The 19,201-nt window shown below is 36.3% G+C and overlaps 1 protein-coding gene across 3 annotated transcripts in view; it reads left to right on the plus strand.

The window, feature by feature from the left end:
- SRBD1 (S1 RNA binding domain 1) overlaps window positions 1–19,201 on the plus strand; it is a 228,280-nt gene that overhangs the window by 57,454 nt on the left and 151,625 nt on the right. For all 3 annotated transcript variants that reach the window (XM_043918107.1, XM_043918108.1, XM_043918109.1), the window contains exons 12-14: window positions 1,633–1,790; window positions 5,772–5,862; window positions 10,173–10,280. In XM_043918107.1, the coding sequence (XP_043774042.1) occupies window positions 1,633–1,790; window positions 5,772–5,862; window positions 10,173–10,280 (357 nt within the window). The remainder of the gene's footprint in view (window positions 1–1,632; window positions 1,791–5,771; window positions 5,863–10,172; window positions 10,281–19,201) is intronic.

Consider the following 19,201-nt stretch of genomic DNA (forward strand, 5'->3'; position numbering starts at 1 on the left):
TGATATTTCTTTTTACTTTTTTGTGTGATATTACTTGCTTTTCCTATAAATGAACCATGAACTTTTATATATGCTGCTTCTGTTGCCTGTAATATTTTCTCTATGCTCTTCAGCCACTCTTCTACCTTTGTTTGCTTAACTATCACTTATCCTTCTTGATTTACCTGAGAAGACATTTCTTTTAGAAAGTTCTCCTAATTTAGCCATCCCTGTCATGTATATTATACTCATCTGTTTAATTTTTCTGTTTCTTTCACTTGACAGTGATCTCCAGGGCAGGGTTGTTTTTTTTTCAGTTTTGTATCTTTCACACTGATCACAGTACCTTATGTAAGACTGAATACAAATGCTCACTCAATAAATAAAAAGTGAAGATTTAGAAGTACTTGTAATGATATTTGCATGTTGCTTGGCTGAAAATGGGGAGAATGATGTTGAAATATTAGACAAAATGAGGGAAAACTCTTAAAAAACTAAATTAACCCCAAAAAACAAATGTTTGTTAGCTTTAGTTAGCTATGTATGCCTTTAGATATGTAGATAATTCTACCTCAACACTGACCTGTGCTCTGAATTGCTTTTGTTTTTGTGGCCATTGGCATGCACTTTTTTTTTTTTAACCTTGTCTAATAGAGAAGAGATACATTTTATAGATTCTTATTGAATTTCAGGAAATAATACATTAAGAAATTTTGTTAAGTAGATGAATGATGCAGAACTTAGTTTCCAAATGCTTCTTAAGTCCACTGTGCTCAGTCCCTTCAGCTTCAGTTGTGTCTGACTCTCTGTGATGCTGTTGACTGTAGCCCGCCAGGCTCCTCTGTCCATGGGATTCTCCAGGCAAGACTTCTGGAGTGGGTTGCCATTCCCTCCTCCGGGGGATCTTCTCGACCCAGGGATCCAACCTGGATCTCCTGCATTGCAGGCGGACTCTTTACTGCTGAGCCACCGAGGAAGCCCTTAAGTCCAGTACAGACATATATTTTTTTATCCTAGAAAAAGTTTTAAAATTAGACTTGTAAAAGCTTCTCTGGATACAATTGGAGAGTTATTTATATGAGGTATGGTTCTGGACTGATACTAGTATCTGTGATCAAGTCACATCACTGTGAGAAGGCCAAAGGGAATGGAGTAGAATGAGAAGATGGCATTGAGAGATACTTAGGTGAAGGGTGTAAAACTAAGTATTGATGGAGGAGGCTACTTGGATTCAATATTTAATCACTAATCATATGTTTATATTTTTAATCAGCTGATAAACTTCAATTTGACATTCTATGTCATGTCCAAATCTTGATATACTCTGTCTCTGTCATATACACAGATAAATATCTGTGTACATGTAGATTTCTTATATAAGGGAGAGCAGATGGAGAAGAAGGGCAGTATGACAAACTCTCCAGGTTTGATGCCACAAAATTGTGGTACATGTATTACTGAAATTAGCAAAAAGAGACTCAATGCAATTTTGTATGTGATTTTTTTTTTTCCTCTTAAGTTACTTTGTTATAATGAATGCACTAGTGAGGAATAATTATACAAAATGAATTGTGTTCTTTTTCTGGAAGAAAATTTGAATGAATGAAAACCTGAATACTTTATCTTTTTTCTTCTCCTTTTCTGTTTCTAAAGAGCCAAACTAACATCAGATGCAGAGAAGGAGTCAGTAATGATGTTTGGACGGAATCTTCGTCAGCTCCTTTTAACAAGCCCTGTCCCAGGGCGTACCTTGATGGGAGTGGATCCTGGTTATAAACACGGTTGCAAATTAGCTGTAATTTCTCCAACTAGTAAGCATATCTTTCATTTTTTTGGTATAGAAGTTGGTTGGTCATAAATTTCACTTCATGTATTTCATGAGAATGTAGAAATAATCTTAATTTTCAAGGAATAGAAGATGCTTTACTCACAAAAAGGGATATAGGAATCAGAATCATACTTTCTGTTTGTCCTATTTGTTGACCTAAACACTCAACTTTTACTTTTATGACCTTCCCTGGGTCACAGTGGAGATATTGAGGATTAACTGGATTCAGACTTTAATAACTTTATTTATCCCCCATCAACTTCTATTTGTTGTGATGCAGTTATGTATGATACATTTTAATACTGTATATATTTTAAATACCACAAGACACTTTTATTGTTTTGTCCAGTCAGTATTTTTTTTCCTGTTTACTCATTTATTTGCCCTTTCTATTATCTTCATTTCTTTCTACATTTCTGTGTAGATCACACACAGAATGTGGAGATCATTTTCTTTCTTCCCCAGACTCTAGCCTGTTACTTTTTAATGTGGATCAGGTGTTGAAAAATGGTCTCAATTTTTTTTTCTTGACTGAAAGTTTCTGATTTGCCTTCAGATTTGAAAAATATTTTGCTGGGTATAGAATTCAAGATTGGCAGTTATTTTCAGTAATTTAAAGATGTCTTTTTTCTTTTCTGACTACTAGTTTCTATTTAGAAGTCAGTCAAAAATCTTATTATTGTTTCTTTGAAGGTGATAATTTTTTCCTCTAACTGATAAAATTTTTTCTTTTCGGTTTTCAAAAGTTTTCTTACATGCTTAGTTTTTTGTGTGTGTGTATTGTTTGTTTTGAGGGGAGGAGAACATGAATTGTGCTTGAGGTTTGTAGAACTTCTTGAATCTTTTTTCTGGAATTCTAATTACATGTATTTTAGATCATTCAATTTCTTCTTCTATTTCCAATTCTTTTACTTTCCATTGACTGTCTTTATAATTAATCCTTTATTCTGCTATATCTAATGTGCTATTAAATCCACCCATTGAGTTATTTAAGGTACTATGTTTTTAAGTTTTTGAATTTCCATTTGATGCTTATGAAAATGAGTTACAGTTCTGTGGTGAACTTCTTCACCTTTTTTTTTTTTTTTGATTATTTACATTTTTCTTATGTTTCTTTTGGTTTAAGTTTTCCATTTCTGGAATAACTTTTTCTTTCACATTTAATTCATTCCTGTATTCTTTCATCTTATTTCTGATGTTTTCTAGTTCTGATTTATTTTTTTCTCATTTTCTATAATCTTTTTTTTTTTTTATATTAAGTTACAATTTTTCCCTGTTTGCGGGCACATCTTTCTGTAAGGATATCCTAATCTTTTTTGTTTCCTGATTTGAGAAGTAAGCATTCTATGTGAAATTTGACTGTGATGCTTTTCTGTTGCTTAATTTTATGTAAAATGAGTTTTCCTCAACTTTTAGGATGGAAGACTGGGTTAGGGTAGCTGCATATCTCCAGAACTGTCATTTCTACTTTATCCAAATTATTTGGAAGAAAAACTTTTATATCTATTGGGAAAGAGAGATAGCCTTATACTTGTTGAAATTTGCTTTCTTCCCTTTTATCTGGACTTTTTTGCCCCCTTTGCCCATTTGCTTAATTTTATGTAAAATGAGTTTTCCTCAACTTTTAGGATGGAAGACTGGGTTAGGGTAGCTGCATATCTCTAGAACTGTCATTTCTACTTTATCCAAATTATTCGGAAGAAAAACTTTTATATCTATTGGGAAAGAGAGATAGCCTTATACTTGTTGAAATTTGCTTTCTTCCCTTTTATCTGGACTTTTTTGCCCCCTTTGCCCATTTGCTTAATTTTATGTAAAATGAGTTTTCCTCAACTTTTAGGATGGAAGACTGGGTTAGGGTAGCTGCATATCTCCAGAACTGTCATTTCTACTTTATCCAAATTATTCGGAAGAAAAACTTTTATATCTATTGGGAAAGAGAGATAGCCTTATACTTGTTGAAATTTGCTTTCTTCCCTTTTATCTAGACTTTTTGGCCCCCTTTGCCCATACTGTCCTTGCTGTGTGCTTAGTCGCTCAGTCGTGTCCCACTCTTTGCGACCCCAAGGACTGTAGCCCACCTGGCTCCTCTGTCCATGGGGGTGCTCCAGGCAAGAATACTGGACTGGGTTGCTATGCCTTCCTCCAGAGGATCTTCCCAACCCAGGGATCGAACCCAGGTCTCCTGCATTGCAGGCAGATTCTTTACCATCTGAGCCACTAGGGAAGCCCAGTGTGGATACGATTCTCTACAGCTTTTTCTCACTGTGACATTTTGTCTTGAATATCCTACAGGTTAGATTCAAGAGTTCAGAGATCAGAGTTTTCCAATCATTTCTGAACTTACTCTGCAACGTTTATACTGACCTATAAATTAGAGTATGCAAAAGTCTTCCAGTTTTACTTCCTGGTGTCAAATGAGCCAGTTTTGATTTCCAGGGAAGTACCTTCTGATATTTTGAGGCTTTTTCCGATCTCAGATCCACGAGATTCTCCATTGTTTCTCTCTGCCTCGTCTGATAGAAATGCTGATACACATTGGCCTTGGTAGTTGTTGGTTCATTGTTCCCACTTGCTCATCTTTTGGGTTTTGTGGGGATACATTTTTTAGTAAATATATTCATGGGTTTTTTATTTTGCTGTCCCAGTTGTTCTTTTTTTATGTTATGTATTTTTATAGTATTAATAAATGGCTAGTATATTTTGTCAGTGTTTTTTCCTGCATTTGTTGAGCTCTCATATGGCTTTTATCCTTTACTGTGCTTGTATTGTTTATAGGATGGTTCTTTTTAGAATTTTATGCATACATATATACATGCATATACACATATATATTTTCAGTCTGTTTTAAGACTTTTCCAGAATTTATTCTAATCTCAATTAACATAAAGATTTTATAGTAATGTTTCTGCATCTTCTAAATTCATTTCTAATATAATTTATTTATGTCATCTTGTTTTCTTGATTGGTATTGCTAAATTTATGTATTTTTCTTAACAGGTGATTTTTAATTTTAAACTTCATTGATCTTCTCTGTTATATGAGTTTTCTTTTTTTCTGTTTCATTTATTTCTGCTTTTTTAACTTTTATCATTTTCTTCCTTACACTTTCTTTGAGATTATTCTACTGGCCTTTTCTTAACTTCCTAAGTTGGTCATTTAGCTGATAACATCTCTTCTTTAGGTAGTTACCCTCATATTTTAAAATGTATTTCTGGCTGAAATATTGTTTAGTATAGAACAGATCACAGTTCACAAATACGTAGCTAAAAAACTTACACAAGGTCAAGAAATTTACATATCTATAACCCAAAGGAAGAAATAGAATAGTATTATAACACTCTGATATATAATAAATTTTCAGTAAATGTTAGCTTTTACTATTTTTGATGTTAAGTATTTTTAAAAATCATTTCTCTTTTAGGTGTCATGGCATATTATCTAGTTAGTAATGATTTTGTGTAGCAAAACAGAGTCCTAGTAACTCTGAAAGTATCAAAATTTCAGAGTCCTTACGGCAGTATCTGATTAAAGAATATTGAGACAGTAGCATGGAATCATACATGCCATATGTAAAACAGATAGTCAGTGGGAGTTTGCTGAGTGGCACAGGGAGCTCAAACCGGTGCTCTGGGACAGCCTAGAGGTGTGGGATTGGGTGGGAGGTGAAGGCAGGGTTCAGGAGAGGAGGGGCGTATGTATACCTATGGCTAATTCAAGCTGATGTATGGCAGAAACCAGCATAATATTGTGAAGTAATTATCTTCCAATTAAAAATAAATAAATTAAAAAAATATATATATACACACACACACATATATATATAAAAAGAAAGATTCAGACTGCATTTTAAAAAAAGATAAATCAGTTTGCTTTTCAGTTTCAACTTGCTTAATCAAATCAGTGGTGTTTTATGTTTCATAATTTCTTACAAAATGGCTTATTCCTTTTATTTTTTCCTAAGGTCAGATACTTCATACTGACGTGGTATACTTGCATTGTGGACAAGGCTTCCGAGAGGCAGAGAAAATAAAGAGGCTCTTGCTGAATTTCAAGTATGAAAATAAGTAACCTTTTGAGTACTTTAGTGGCTCAGCCAATCAGAGATAACCTTTGAAGTTCCTAATTTGGAGGGGGGTATCAAGGGAAGTGCCTTGATGTGAGAAAAGGAGCTGTGTAAAACCATGCTGGGGTAAATTGCCAGAGAATTCTGTTATTTGGAGCCTGGAGGAATGCTGTCCCCTTCTTCTGCAGCCTTCACTAAACAAAGTTAATAATATGAGCAAAAGTGACCATTTAATTCTTCAGTTTGGGCTTTCTCTTTCTCTTTCTTCCTCCTCCCCTTTCTTCCTTCTTCCCTCCCTCCCTCCCTCTCTTTCTTTCTTTTTCATAGATCTGAGGAATGGATTTGGCAGTAGTTAGAAGCTTCAGATGGAGAAGGAAATGGCAGCCCACTCCAGTATTCTTGCCTGGAGAATCCCAGGGATGGCGGAGCCTGGTGGGCTGCCGTCTAAGGGGTCGCACAGAGTCGGACACGACTGAAGCGACTTAGCAGCAGCAGAAGCTTCAGAAATTACTTGAAAACATATGATGTAATTCAGTCATAGTTCTTTATTATGGCTTAGAATGTTCTCTTATTCAGTTACATTACATTTCAATTACATTTTATGCAAAGATGGGCACAATAAAGGATAGAAATGTTATGGACCAATCAGAAGCAAAAGATATTAGCAAGAGATGGCAAAAATACACAGAATAACTATAGAAAAACAATCTTAATGACTAAGATAACCCTGATGGTGTGATCACTCACTCACCTAGAGCCAGACATCCTGTAGTGTGAAGTCAAGTGGGCCTTAAGAATGAAAACTGTGAACAAAGCTAGTGGAGATGATGGAATTCCAACTGAGCTATTCCAAATCCTAAAAGATTATGCTGTGAAGGTGTTGCACTCAGTATGCCAGCACATTTGGAAAACTCAGCAGTGGCCACACTCAGCATTGGTAAAGGACAGTTTTCATTCCAATCCCAAAGAAAAGCAATGCTAAAGAATGTTCAAAGTACTGCAAATTGCACTCATCTCACATGCTAGCCAAGTAATGCTCAAAATTCTCCAAGCCAGGCTTCAAAAGCACGTGAACCGAGAACTTCCAGATGTTTAAGCTGGATTTAGAAAAGGCACAGGAACCAGAAATCAAATTGCCAACATCTGTTGGATCATAGAAAAAGCAAGGGAATTCCAGAAATACATCTGCTTCATTGACTGTGCCAAAACCTTTGACTGTGTGGATCATAACAAACTGTGGAAAATTCTTAAAGAGATGGGAATACCATAGCACCTGATCTGCCTCCTGAGAAATCTGTATGCAGGTCAAGAAGCAACAGTTTAGAACCAGATGTCGACAACAGACTGGTTCCAAATTGGGAAAGGAGTACGTCAAAGCTGTATATTGTCACCATGCTTATTTAATTTGTATGTAGAGTACATCATGTGAAATGCCAGGCTAGATGAAGCACAAGCTGGAATCAAGATTTCTGAGAGAAATATCAATAACCTCAGATATGCAGAGGACCTCACCCTTGTGGCAGAAAGTGAAGAGGAACTAAAGAGCCTCTTGAAAGTCAAAGAGGAGAGTGAAAAAGCTGGCTTAAAACTCAACATTCACCCATTAAGCTACCAACGGTATTTTTCACAGAACTAGAACAAATAATTTCTCAATTTGTATGGAAATACAAAAAACCTCGAATAGCCAAAGTAATCTTGAGAAAGAAGAATGGAACTGGAGGAATCAACCTGCCTGACTTCAGACTCTACTACAAAGCCACAGTCATCAAGACAGTATGATACTGGCACAAAGAAAGAAATATAGATCAATGGAACAAAATAGAAAGCCCAGAGATAAATCCACGAACCTATCAACACCTTATCTTCGACAAAGGAGGCAAGGATATACAATGGAAAAAAGACAATCTCTTTAACAAGTGGTGCTGGGAAAACTGGTCAACCACTTGTAAAAGAATGAAACTAGAACACTTTCTAACACCATATACAAAAATAAACTCAAATGGATTAAAGATCTAAATGTAAGACCAGAAACTATAAAACTCCTAGAGGAGAACATAGGCAAAACACTCACCGGCATAAATCACAGCAGGATCCTCTATGACCCACCTCCCAGAATATTGGAAATAAAAGCAAAAATAAACAAGTGGGACCTAATGAAACTTAAAAGCTTTTGCACAACAAAGGAAACTATAAGTAAGGTGAAAAGACAGCCCTCAGATTGGGAGAAAATAATAGCAAATGAAGCAACAGACAAAGGATTAATCTCAAAAATATACAAGCAACTCCTGAAGCTCAATTCCAGAAAAATAAATGACGCAATCAAAAAATGGGCCAAAGAACTAAACAGACATTTCTCCAAAGAAGACATACAGATGGCTAACAAACACATGAAAAGATGCTCAACATTACTCATCATCAGAGAAATGCAAATCAAAACCACAATGAGGTACCATTACACGCCAGTCAGGATGGCTGCTATCCAAAAGTCTACAAGCAATAAATGCTGGAGAGGGTGTGGAGAAAAGGGAACCCTCTTACACTGTTGGTGGGAATGCAAACTAGTACAGCCGCTATGGAGAACAGTGTGGAGATTCCTTAAAAAACTGGAAATAGAACTGCCATATGACCCAGCAATCCCACTTCTGGGCATACACACCGAGGAAACCAGATCTGAAAGAGACACGTGCACCCCAATGTTCATTGCAGCACTGTTTATAATAGCCAGGTCATGGAAGCAACCTAGATGCCCATCAGCAGACGAATGGATAAGGAAGCTGTGGTACATATACGCCATGGAATATTACTTAGCCATTAAAAAGAATACATTTGAATCAGTTCTAATGAGATGGATGAAACCGGAGCCCATTATACAGAGTGAAGTAAGCCAGAAAGATAAAGAACATTACAGCATACTAACACATATATATGGAATTTAGAAAGATGGTAACGATAACCCTATATGCAAAACAGAAAAAGAGACACAGATGGACAGAACAGACTTTTAGACTCTGTGGGAGAAGGCGAGGGTGGGATGTTTCAAGAGAACAGCATCGAAACATGTATATTATCTAGGGTGAAACAGATCACCAGCCCAGGTGGGATGCATGAGACAAGTGCTCGTGGCTGATGCACTGGGAAGACCCAGAGAGATTGGGTAGAGAGGGAGGTGGGAGGGAGGATCTGGATGGGGAATACATGTAAATCCATGGCTTATTCATGTCAATGTATGACAAAACCCACTACAATATTGTAAAGTAATTAGCCTCCAACTAATAAAAATAAATGAAAAAAAAAAAAAAAAAAGAAGGGGAAAAAAAAAAACCTCAACATTCAAAAAACTAAGATCGTGGCATCTGGTCCCATCACTTCATGGGAAATAGATGGGGAAACAGTGGAAGCAGTGTCAGACTTTATTTTTGGGGGGCTCCAAAATCACAGCAGATTGTAATTGCAGGTGTGAAAATAAAAGACAGTTGCTTCTTGGAAGAAAAGCTGTGACCAACCTAGACAGCATATTAAAAAGTAGAGACATTACTTTGCCAACAAAGGTCTGTAGAGTCAAAGCTGTGGTTTTTCCAGCAGTCATGTATGGGTGTGAGAGTTGGACCATAAAGAAAGTTGAGAGCTGAAGAATTGATGCTTTTGCACTGCGGTGTTGGAGAAGACTCTTGAGAGTCTTTTTACAGCAAGGAGATCCAACCAGTCAGTCCTAAAGGAAATCAGTCCTGAATATTCATTGGAAGTACTAATGCTGAAGTTCCAATATTTTGGCCACCTGATGCAAAGAATTGACTCATTGGAAAAGACGCTGATGCTGGGAAAGATTGAAGGCAAGAGGAGAAGGGGACGACAGAGGATGAGATCGTTGAATGGCATCACCAACTCGATGGACATGAATTTGAGCAAGCTCTGGGAGTTGGTGATGGAAAGGGAAGCCTGGTGTGGTGCAGCCTATGGGGTTGCAAAGAGTCAGACATGACTGAGCAATTGAACTGAACTGTTCACTTACTCTTGCCTAAATTTGGTTACCTCTAGGTGGGGAGAAAGCTGACTGTTGTTGAGACTGTGTGACCATAAAACATTTCTCCAGTGACCTCCTGTAATACCAAGTGCAGTGGCAGTGTCTTTTATTCTACATAAGTCTGCACTGCCCTTGTGAGATAGTGGAGAGGTTGCTTGGATATGTGAGACAATACGAGCGTCATATAATACTGTTTGTGCATTCTGTCCATTTTCTCCTGATTGATTTATAAGCATGCCTTGATCTCATCCTTTTTTTCATTCTGTTTCTTCTTCAAGCTGCAGCACAGTGGTGATTGGAAATGGAACTGCCTGCCGGGAAACAGAAGCTTACTTTGCTGACCTGATAATGAAAAACTACTTTGCACCACTGGATGTCGTTTACTGGTAAAGATGTTAGGATTTTTTTTTTTTTTGAGAGGCAAGGGAACTTCTGAAGTTCTTCAGTGATGAATTCTTCTTTCTCTTAAGATGTATATCTTTTTGTCCTCATATATCAATACTCTTCCCATTCTTAAGAGCTTTGCAGGAATATGTAAAGTGTCTGTCTCTTGGAGAAATTTGAGTTTCAGTATCCTAAAACTGCTTACAGATTCAGCAACTTAGGGTTTGGATTCATGGGATTTTCCAGGCTGTACATTGTATGAGGGCTGTAGCTAACTAGTGACTAAGTAGAATAGTGTCCAGGCCCAGCTGCTGTAGACTGGGTAGCTTAGCCTTCTTCTCCAAAAGCCTTTTTTTAAATTTATTTATTTTTAATTAAAGGACAATAGCTTTACAGTATTGTCTTCTGCCATATGTCAACCTAGGTCAGCCATAGATCCTTACGTCCCATCCCTCTTGAACCCCCTTCCTGTGTCCTACCCCATCCCACCCTTTTAGTTTGTCACAGAGCCTCGGATTTAAGCTCCCTATGTCATACGGAAATTCTCACTGGCTAACTATTACATTTTACATATGGTAATGTTTGTGTTTCAATTTGATGTCTGTGAGTCGTCAGTCTTCGGAACTGAGAGCCAAGGTCAGTATTAAAAATTGAGAACTTTGCTGATGTTCCTCTCTCGTTTGTCTCTTCATCACATGCTTTCATCTTGTAAGGCATACAGTTGACTCCTAAATAGCTTTGGATTAGCGGGACCTAGATCTGTAGTAGTTCTGCTCCTGGATATGTAGTAATTTCTGCTTTCATTCACCATTGTCTCCTCACTTTCCTTTTAAACCTCAGATAGCCATCTTTCCCTTTTCCAAAGTACGGTAGAATGCTAATTTAATTCTGTGAGAAAAGATAGTTACAATGGATGATATCTAGGGGAAAACACATGAGAGCCATCTTCCACTGCTTTTTGAAAAATGTAATTCAGCTAATAAGTATGTGATCAGGATCAAGAAAACAAAAACAAAACCCAGTACAGGAAGAAAAGTGCTAGGATCCATTCTGATAGGCCAAAAGATGGGGGGCTTTTATTTAGTGTAGTATTCCTTGGTACGTGGAATTGTATTGTAGTTTAGTCCTTGTGCCAAGGGGCTTCCCTGGTGGCTCATGGTGAAGAATCTGCCTGCATTGCAGGAGACCTGGGTTCAATCCCTGGGTTGGGAATATCCCCTGAAGAAGGGAATGGCTACCCACTCCAGTATTCTTACCTGGAGAATTCCATAGACAGAGGAGCCTGGTGGACTACAGTCCATGGGGTCACAAAGAGTTGCACCGACTGAGTAACTGACCCTTTCACTGCTTTTTTCACTTTTCTGTGCCAGGAGTATAATCAAGATGTTAGAAAAGCAAATTCAGGGTAACCAAAGGGGATTAAAAGGGTAGGGTCAATCTGTAGGTGACATGGGATCATGATTCAGGATAGGATCAGGTTGAACTGTCTGTTTTAGCTTTTTTCCCTCTCCTTCATGTTGGTTAGGTCAGTCTAGGAAGTACTGTGAATCTTCCCTATTCTGGGAATTGCACAGATACACTCAGTCCTTTTGAGAATGTAAGACTAGGAACTGACATAGCTAATTCAGTTTCTTTCTGGCAACTTCTCTGATTTCTGTTTAACTTGTTCACATTCAGTTCTGTCACTCAGTCGTGTCTGACTCATTGCGACCCCATGAACCACAGCACGCCAGACCTCCCTGTCCATCAGCAACTCCCGGAGTTCACCCAAACCCATGTCCACCAAGTCGGTGATGCCATCCAACCATCTCATCCTCTGTCGTCCCCTTCTCCTCCTGCCTTCAGTCTTTCCCAGCATCAGGATCTTTTCAAATGAGTCAACTCTTCGCATCAGGTGGCCAAAGTATTGGAGTTTCAGCTTCAACATCAGTTCTTCCAATGAATACCCAGGACTGACCTCCTTTAGGATGGACTGATTGGGTCTCCTTGCAATCCAAGGGACTCTCAAGAGTCTCCTCCAATACCACAGTTCAAAAGCATCAATTCTTCGGCGCTCAGCTTTCTTTATAGTGCAACTCTCACATCCATACATGACCCCTGGAAAAACCATAACCTTGACTAGACGGACCTTTGTTGGCAAAGTAATGTCTTTGTTTTTTAATATGCTGTCTAGGTTGGTCATAACTTTCCTTCCAAGGAGTAAGCATCTTTTAATTTTATGGCTGCAGTCACCATCTGCAGTGATTTTGGAGCCCAGAAAAATAAAGTAAGCCACTGTTTCCACTGTTTCCCGTCTATTTGCCATGAAGTGATGGGACCAGATGCCATGATCTTAATTTTCTGAATGTTGAGCTTTAAGCCAACTTTTTCACTGTCCTCTCACTTTCATCAAGAGGCTCTTTAGTTCTTCACTTTCTGCCTTAAGGATGGTGTCATCTGCATATCTGAGGTTATTGGTATTTTTCCCGGCAATCTTGATTCCAGCTTGTGCTTCCTCCAGCCCAGCATTTCTCATGATGTACTCTGCATATAAGTTAAATAATCAGGGTGACAATATACAGCCTTGACGTACTCCTTTTCCTATTTGGAACCAGTCTGTTGTTCCATGTCCAGTTCTAACTGTTGCTTCCTGACCTGCATATAGCTTTCTCAAGAGGTAGTTCAGGTGGTCTGGTATTCCCATCTCTTTCAGAATTTTCCAGTTTCTTGTGATCCACACAGTCAAAGGCTTTGGCATAGTCAATAAAGCAGAATTAGATGTTTTTCTGGAACTCTCTTGATTTTTGATGATCTAGCAGATGTTGACAATTTGATCTCTGGTTCCTCTGCCTTTTCTAAATCCAGCTTGAACATTTGGAAGTTCACGGTTCATGTATTGCTGAAGTCTGGCTTGGAGAATTTTGAGCATTACTTCACTAGCATGTGAGATGAATCCAATTGTGCGGTAGTTTGAGCATTCTTTGGCATTGCCTTTCTTTGGGATTGGAATGAAAACTGACCTTTTCTGGTCCTGTGGCCACTGCTGAGTTTTCCAGATTTGCTGGCATATTGAGTGCAGCACTTTCACAGCTATTCACAAAATATTCACAAAATAATGTTCACATTAATTTGATATAAATATCTTGCATACCTTTACAGTGATTGTAAATAGAACTTTCAAATCATTAAAGACATTAAATAGTGAAGACTTGTTGGATTTTATCTGAATTTGCCTAGAGATTCTCTCCTTTCTTGAACTTGCAGCAGTGTGTGGTAGTAGAAAGAGGGTGAGCTTTGGAGCCAGAAAAATCTGCGTCTATCTTTTGTTGTCACCATGTGCTAGTTATGCATGTTTGGAAGTCTTACTCCGCCTCTCTGGTCTTCTGTTTCCCTCATCGTTAAAGTGGGGAATGCTTTAATACCTGGCGTACTAAAAATGCAATAAATGTGTAAATAGATCAGAAAATGGAAAGAAATAGAGAATGCTTTTGCTTTCAGTAATAACATTTTAAAATTTTCTTTATAATTATTTCCATATTCAGTATTAAAGCTTTCTTTAATATTTCTTTTTTTGTTGTATTAAGAATTGCTTTACTATATTACTTTGTATCTCTATAAAGGAGCACTGTTTTCATGTTAATTTTGTTCCCCAACCATAGTGCAGAATTCTTTCATTGCTTATAATTAGTTTTTCAATTCATTTTCTTGTATTTCAAGAGAATATGTGATCATATCATTTGTAAAAGGCATTGAATTTATCAATTCTTTTTCTAGTTGTAAACCTTTTTATTTTCTTCTGTTTTTAATGGTATCATACAATATCTTTGAAAAGCTATTAAATAGTAATGATAGTGGGTTTTTTTCCCTCCTTTAGTTTTATTAGAACACTTCTAGTATTTCCTTTAAGTATGTTACTGCCTTTTTATATATTTTTCTAAATCATTTAAAGGAAATAGTCTTTATTTATGAGGGTTTTAAAAATACAGATTCCTATTCTACTTAAAAAATCAAAAATAAAAGATAACAATGCTTTTTCAGAATTTTTCCATAATTTTCTCTAAAGAGGTTTTTTTCCTCTTTTGATCAATATGGTGAGTTCCAAAAGTAGTAGATGTCTTACAATTGAACCATCTTTGCAGTTCTAATGTGAACTTTATCATAGTATATAATTCTCTTAACGTACTTTTGGAATATATTTGCTAGTATTTTATTATGTGCTTTTGAAATCCTCAAATGATGCAAATACATCATCAGAATTTACATTGTCAGCTTTAGGAAAATCAGCTGTTCAATTTCATTTTGTTATCATTTTGCCAGTTCAACATACCTTTATGAAGAAACTATGTTTTCTCATTCAATGCCTTGACATGGCATTGCAAGCTACGTTTAACTTGAAATTTCCAACCTTTCTTTGGCAGTCATTTTTAATATTCCTGAACAGATAATCTAATGGGCATTCCCATAATTCTGTCAGCTACTTATTTATCCTGAAAAACCTTTTTTGGACATATCCACCAGCACGTTTCTTCTTATCTATTCCTTCTAACAACTTTTGCCCTGATTTACCTGCCATAGGTTAACAAACAGCATGATCTATCTTGTAACTTGTAAACCTCATGCATTCTGACCCATCTATCCAACTTCTGTCTCAATCATTTCTCTTAATAAACTCTGGCACTTACACCTTCTATGGAGACAGTCATCCAAAGCTTCAATTTCAATTACCAAAGGAAAAAAAAATCTGGATTAAGTTATAGATTATAAGATGTTGGAGCTTAGTTTGTCACACATGTTTAAAGTTGGAGGTGTTTGTGAAAAAATCACACAGTATTACATGTATCATTTGTTTTAAGTATGTGCTAGAATGATTTGATCAATTCTCTGGCCCATAGTATATACCACATTATTTTTTGAGTATCTGAGTATTTGTTCCCATTCATTTTAAAATATCACACTTGATTATTTTCTCTCTTTTTTTTTCAATTCCTGTTTCTGCTTTTGTAAAAAAAAAAAAGTTTCCTTCTGTGTAGTAATGGTGAAATTTATTGGAATGTAGAAATCACTAGCTCCTTATGAAACATTTATGTTTTTATGTACTGTATCTGGTTTCTCCTACTTGAATACCTTCTTAAATCAGGGCACCATGTTTTACTTGTCTCTGCCTCCTTCACATTGTGTATTTCTATACTTATAGATGCATCTCAATAAATATTTACTAACTTGAATTGTTAAATATTAACATTAACACTATATGAGACCCCTTTAAACCTGGGAGCAGAAAATGGAAAACATAATTTAGTGCTGTTAATTCACATCTTCTCTTAGTGTTCCTGTCCTAAAATCTGCAATTTACAAATGACTTTGATCGTTGTATATTTGTTATAACCTTTCCCCTACTTTGTATATTTTCATTTTCTCATACCAATAAATCTGTCTATTTCAGTTTTATCATGCATAAAGTGGAATAATAAAAGTACCCATCTTACAGAGTTATCATGAAGGTTAAATAAGTTTATACACTTTTCCCTTCATGCATTGGAGGAAATGGCAACCCACTCCAGTGTTCTTGCCTGGAGAATCCCAGGGACGGGGGAGCCTGGTGGACTGCTGTCTGTGGGGTCGCATAGAGTCGGACACGACTGAAGTGACTTAGCAGCAGCAGCAGTGCTTAGAAAAGCACATCATTATTAATGAGGTCAAATATAATTTTATGTATTCATTTCCTGTTTCTGTATTTTTTGTGTATGTATGAGTGGCTTGTTTGTGTCCTTTGTCCATTTTTTTTTTCTTTTTGGAAGTTTTCATTTTGTTCATAATTGCTCATCTTGTTCAGATTTGTAAATATCTTTATATTAATGATTAGTTTGTTACAATTTTTGCAAATCATGCAAATCACTTCCCCGTCTTTGTGTTTGTAATTTGAGCTTTATTTCTTATAGAATTTCATATTTTACTTCCTCCAGTTTATTTATCTTTTTCTTTATGGCTTACGAGTTTTGTATCATGCTTGAAACTTTTCTTTCTGTCTTCTGACTTTTTGTTTTGAAGTCACAAAACCTCATTTATCCTCTCAGTTACTTGTATGGTTGCTTTGAAGCTTTATTCTCTAAGAAACCAAAAATTAATGAGAGAACTTCAGTAAGCTTAGATAACAGAAATAGGAAGTAGAAGGCTGTGAAATAACCTCAAGGTAGTTTTGAATATGGAAGGATGCCAGTTTCCCTTCAGACCTCTCTTTGCCCACTCTGCGGTTTTGTAAACAGCAGAGCCACCTGATTTCCTTGCTTCCCCCGCCCCCCTCCCTTTCTCTTTACTTTCCCCTTCCCTTGTTTTTCTCCTTTTTCTCTCCCTCCTTATATTTGTCACTTTCCCCTCCTTTAATCTCTTGTTTAGTTATATTTTTGGCATCTACTGTCATTTGACAGCTGAATTGTTTTCTGTCTTTGATGCATCTTTAGTTTTAAGCCTATCAGTATAGACATATTGACCACAATTTCAATGTTTATTTGTAGGCATGTTTAGTATGGTGTTTGTAATGAGCTGAGGAGACAGTTGTTGTTGTTTAGTTGCTCAGTTGTGTCAGACTCTTTGCAATCCCATGGACTATAGCACGCCAGGGTTCCCTGTCCTTCACCATTTCCCTGAGTTTGCTCAAACTCACGTCCCTTGAGTTGGTGATACCGTCCAATCATCTCGTCTTCTATAGCCCCCTTCTCTTCCTGCCCTCATTCTTTCCCAGCATCAGGGTCTTTTCCAATGAAAGCTCTCTGGGCATTTCTGTTTTCAAATTTATCATTTACAACTCAGTCAGAAGGGTGTATATATATGTTGATAAGAAATAAAATATCAAATTGTTTATTGTTCCTTTTTGCTATTAGGTAGCATTCTGTACTGCTTTCTTTGTTCTACTAATACTTAAAATTTCCTGGGCCTCTTGAATAGGTAGAGTGATATTTTTTGGTTCTTCAAAATCTCAGCCATCACTTTTCAAATATTACCTCTGTCCCATTTTACCTCTGAAATTCTGTTTACATCTACTTAGCCTTCTCACTCTATCCTCCATGCTTTTTAACTTATATCATTTTCCATTTCTTATTTCTCTGGGCTGCTTTTTGGTTGCTTTATTCAGATCTTTTCTCCAATTCAGTAGCTTTTTATTTAGCTTTCAGACCCATCCATTGAATTTTCATTTCTAGAAGCTGTAGTTTTTCACTTCTAGAAGTCCTGTTTATTACTTTTTCAGCTTTATTGAGAGAGAATTGACATATAATAAACTGCACATATTTTTTTTTTCAGTTTCCTAGGTTTTGACATATGTGTTCTCCCATGAAACTGTCATCACAATTAAAATAATGAACATACCCATCACCCCCCAAATTTCCTCATATTCCTTTGTAATCCATCCTGCCTTCCCTGAACCCTCCCTCCTCCAGGTAACCTCTGATTTGCTTTATGTAGCTATAGATGAGTTTGCACTGTTTAGACTTGTATGTAATTGGAATCGTATAGTATATAGTCTTACAGTGTAATTATTTTGAGGTTCATTCATGATGTTATATTTGTCAGTAGTTCTTTTTGTTACTGAGTATTCTATTGTATGATTAAATCATAATTAGTTTGTTCATTTACTTGTTGATGGACATTTGAATTGTTGCTGGTATTTGGCTATTACAGATAACACTGTATGAACATTCTTGTTCAAGTCTTTGTGTGGACAAAATGCTTTCATTCATTTTGGGTATGTAAGTAGGAGTGGAATATCTATGTGGTATGGTAGTTATAGTTTAACCTAAGAAACTGCCAAAATGTATTCTGAAGTGCTTTTACTGTTTTGCATGCCCACCAGGAGTGTATCAGAGTTCCAGCTTACCATATCCTCATCAATCTGCTTGGTTTGGCCGGAGGTGTTTTAAATTTAGCTATCCTAGTGGATGTGTAGTGACATTTCACTGTGGTTTTAATGGACATTCCCCAGCAATTAATGATGTTGAGCATCTTTATTTGCTTATTTGTCATCCATGTATTTTCTTTGTATAGTATCTGTCCAGATCTTTTTCCCACTAAAAAAAATTGGATTATTTTTCTTTCTATTATTAAGAGTATTTTATATATTTTTATATTTATTCTGAGTACAGATCCTATAAATACATGTTTTGTAAACATTTTCTTCCAGTCTTCACTCTTTTTGCTTTTTAACATGGTCTTTGGAAAAGCAAATGTTTTGTTTTGATGATGCCGGTTTTATCAACTTGTTTCGTATGGTTCTTGTCTTTTGTTTTATGTAAGTAATGTTTGAAAAAACTAAAGTCACTGTGATTTTCCTGTGTGTTTTGTTTTAGAAATAGCTTTAACTTTTGTTTAGGTATGTGACTCATTTAAAGTTAATTTTTATATATGGTAAGAAGTTCTTTATTTCTATATGGCTATGGATTATTCCAGTACCTTTTGTTGAGAGATTTTCCTTTCCTCACTGAATTGCTTTGGCATCTTTGTTGAAAATCAGCTACTCATACATGTGTGGATCTGTTTCTAGAGTCTGTCTATTTAATTAACTTATATGTCTTTACACTAATCTTTGTGTCTTTACCACTACTAGTGCTGATTGGTATAGCTTAATAAGTGATAAAATTAGATGGTGTGGCCCTTCAATTTCATACTTCTTTTTCAAAATTGTTTGGCTATTCTAGGTCCACAGCACTTCTATATAAATTGCAGAATCAGCCTTTGAATTTCTGCTAATGGGCATGCTGGGATTTTGCTTGGGAGTTGATTCTATAATGTAATTTGTAGAGACTTGACATCCATCTGTTTAATTTTTGATTTCAGTTATTTTTTTATATCTAGAAACTATTTTCAAATCTGCTTGATCATCTTACAGTTTTTTATTTGTTCCTAAATATATTTTAAACCTTTTATTTCCTTAATTATACTTAGCATTGTTATT

This window comes from Cervus elaphus, chromosome 11 (assembly GCF_910594005.1).
Source record: "Cervus elaphus chromosome 11, mCerEla1.1, whole genome shotgun sequence".
Classification (NCBI taxonomy): Eukaryota; Metazoa; Chordata; class Mammalia; order Artiodactyla; family Cervidae; genus Cervus; species Cervus elaphus.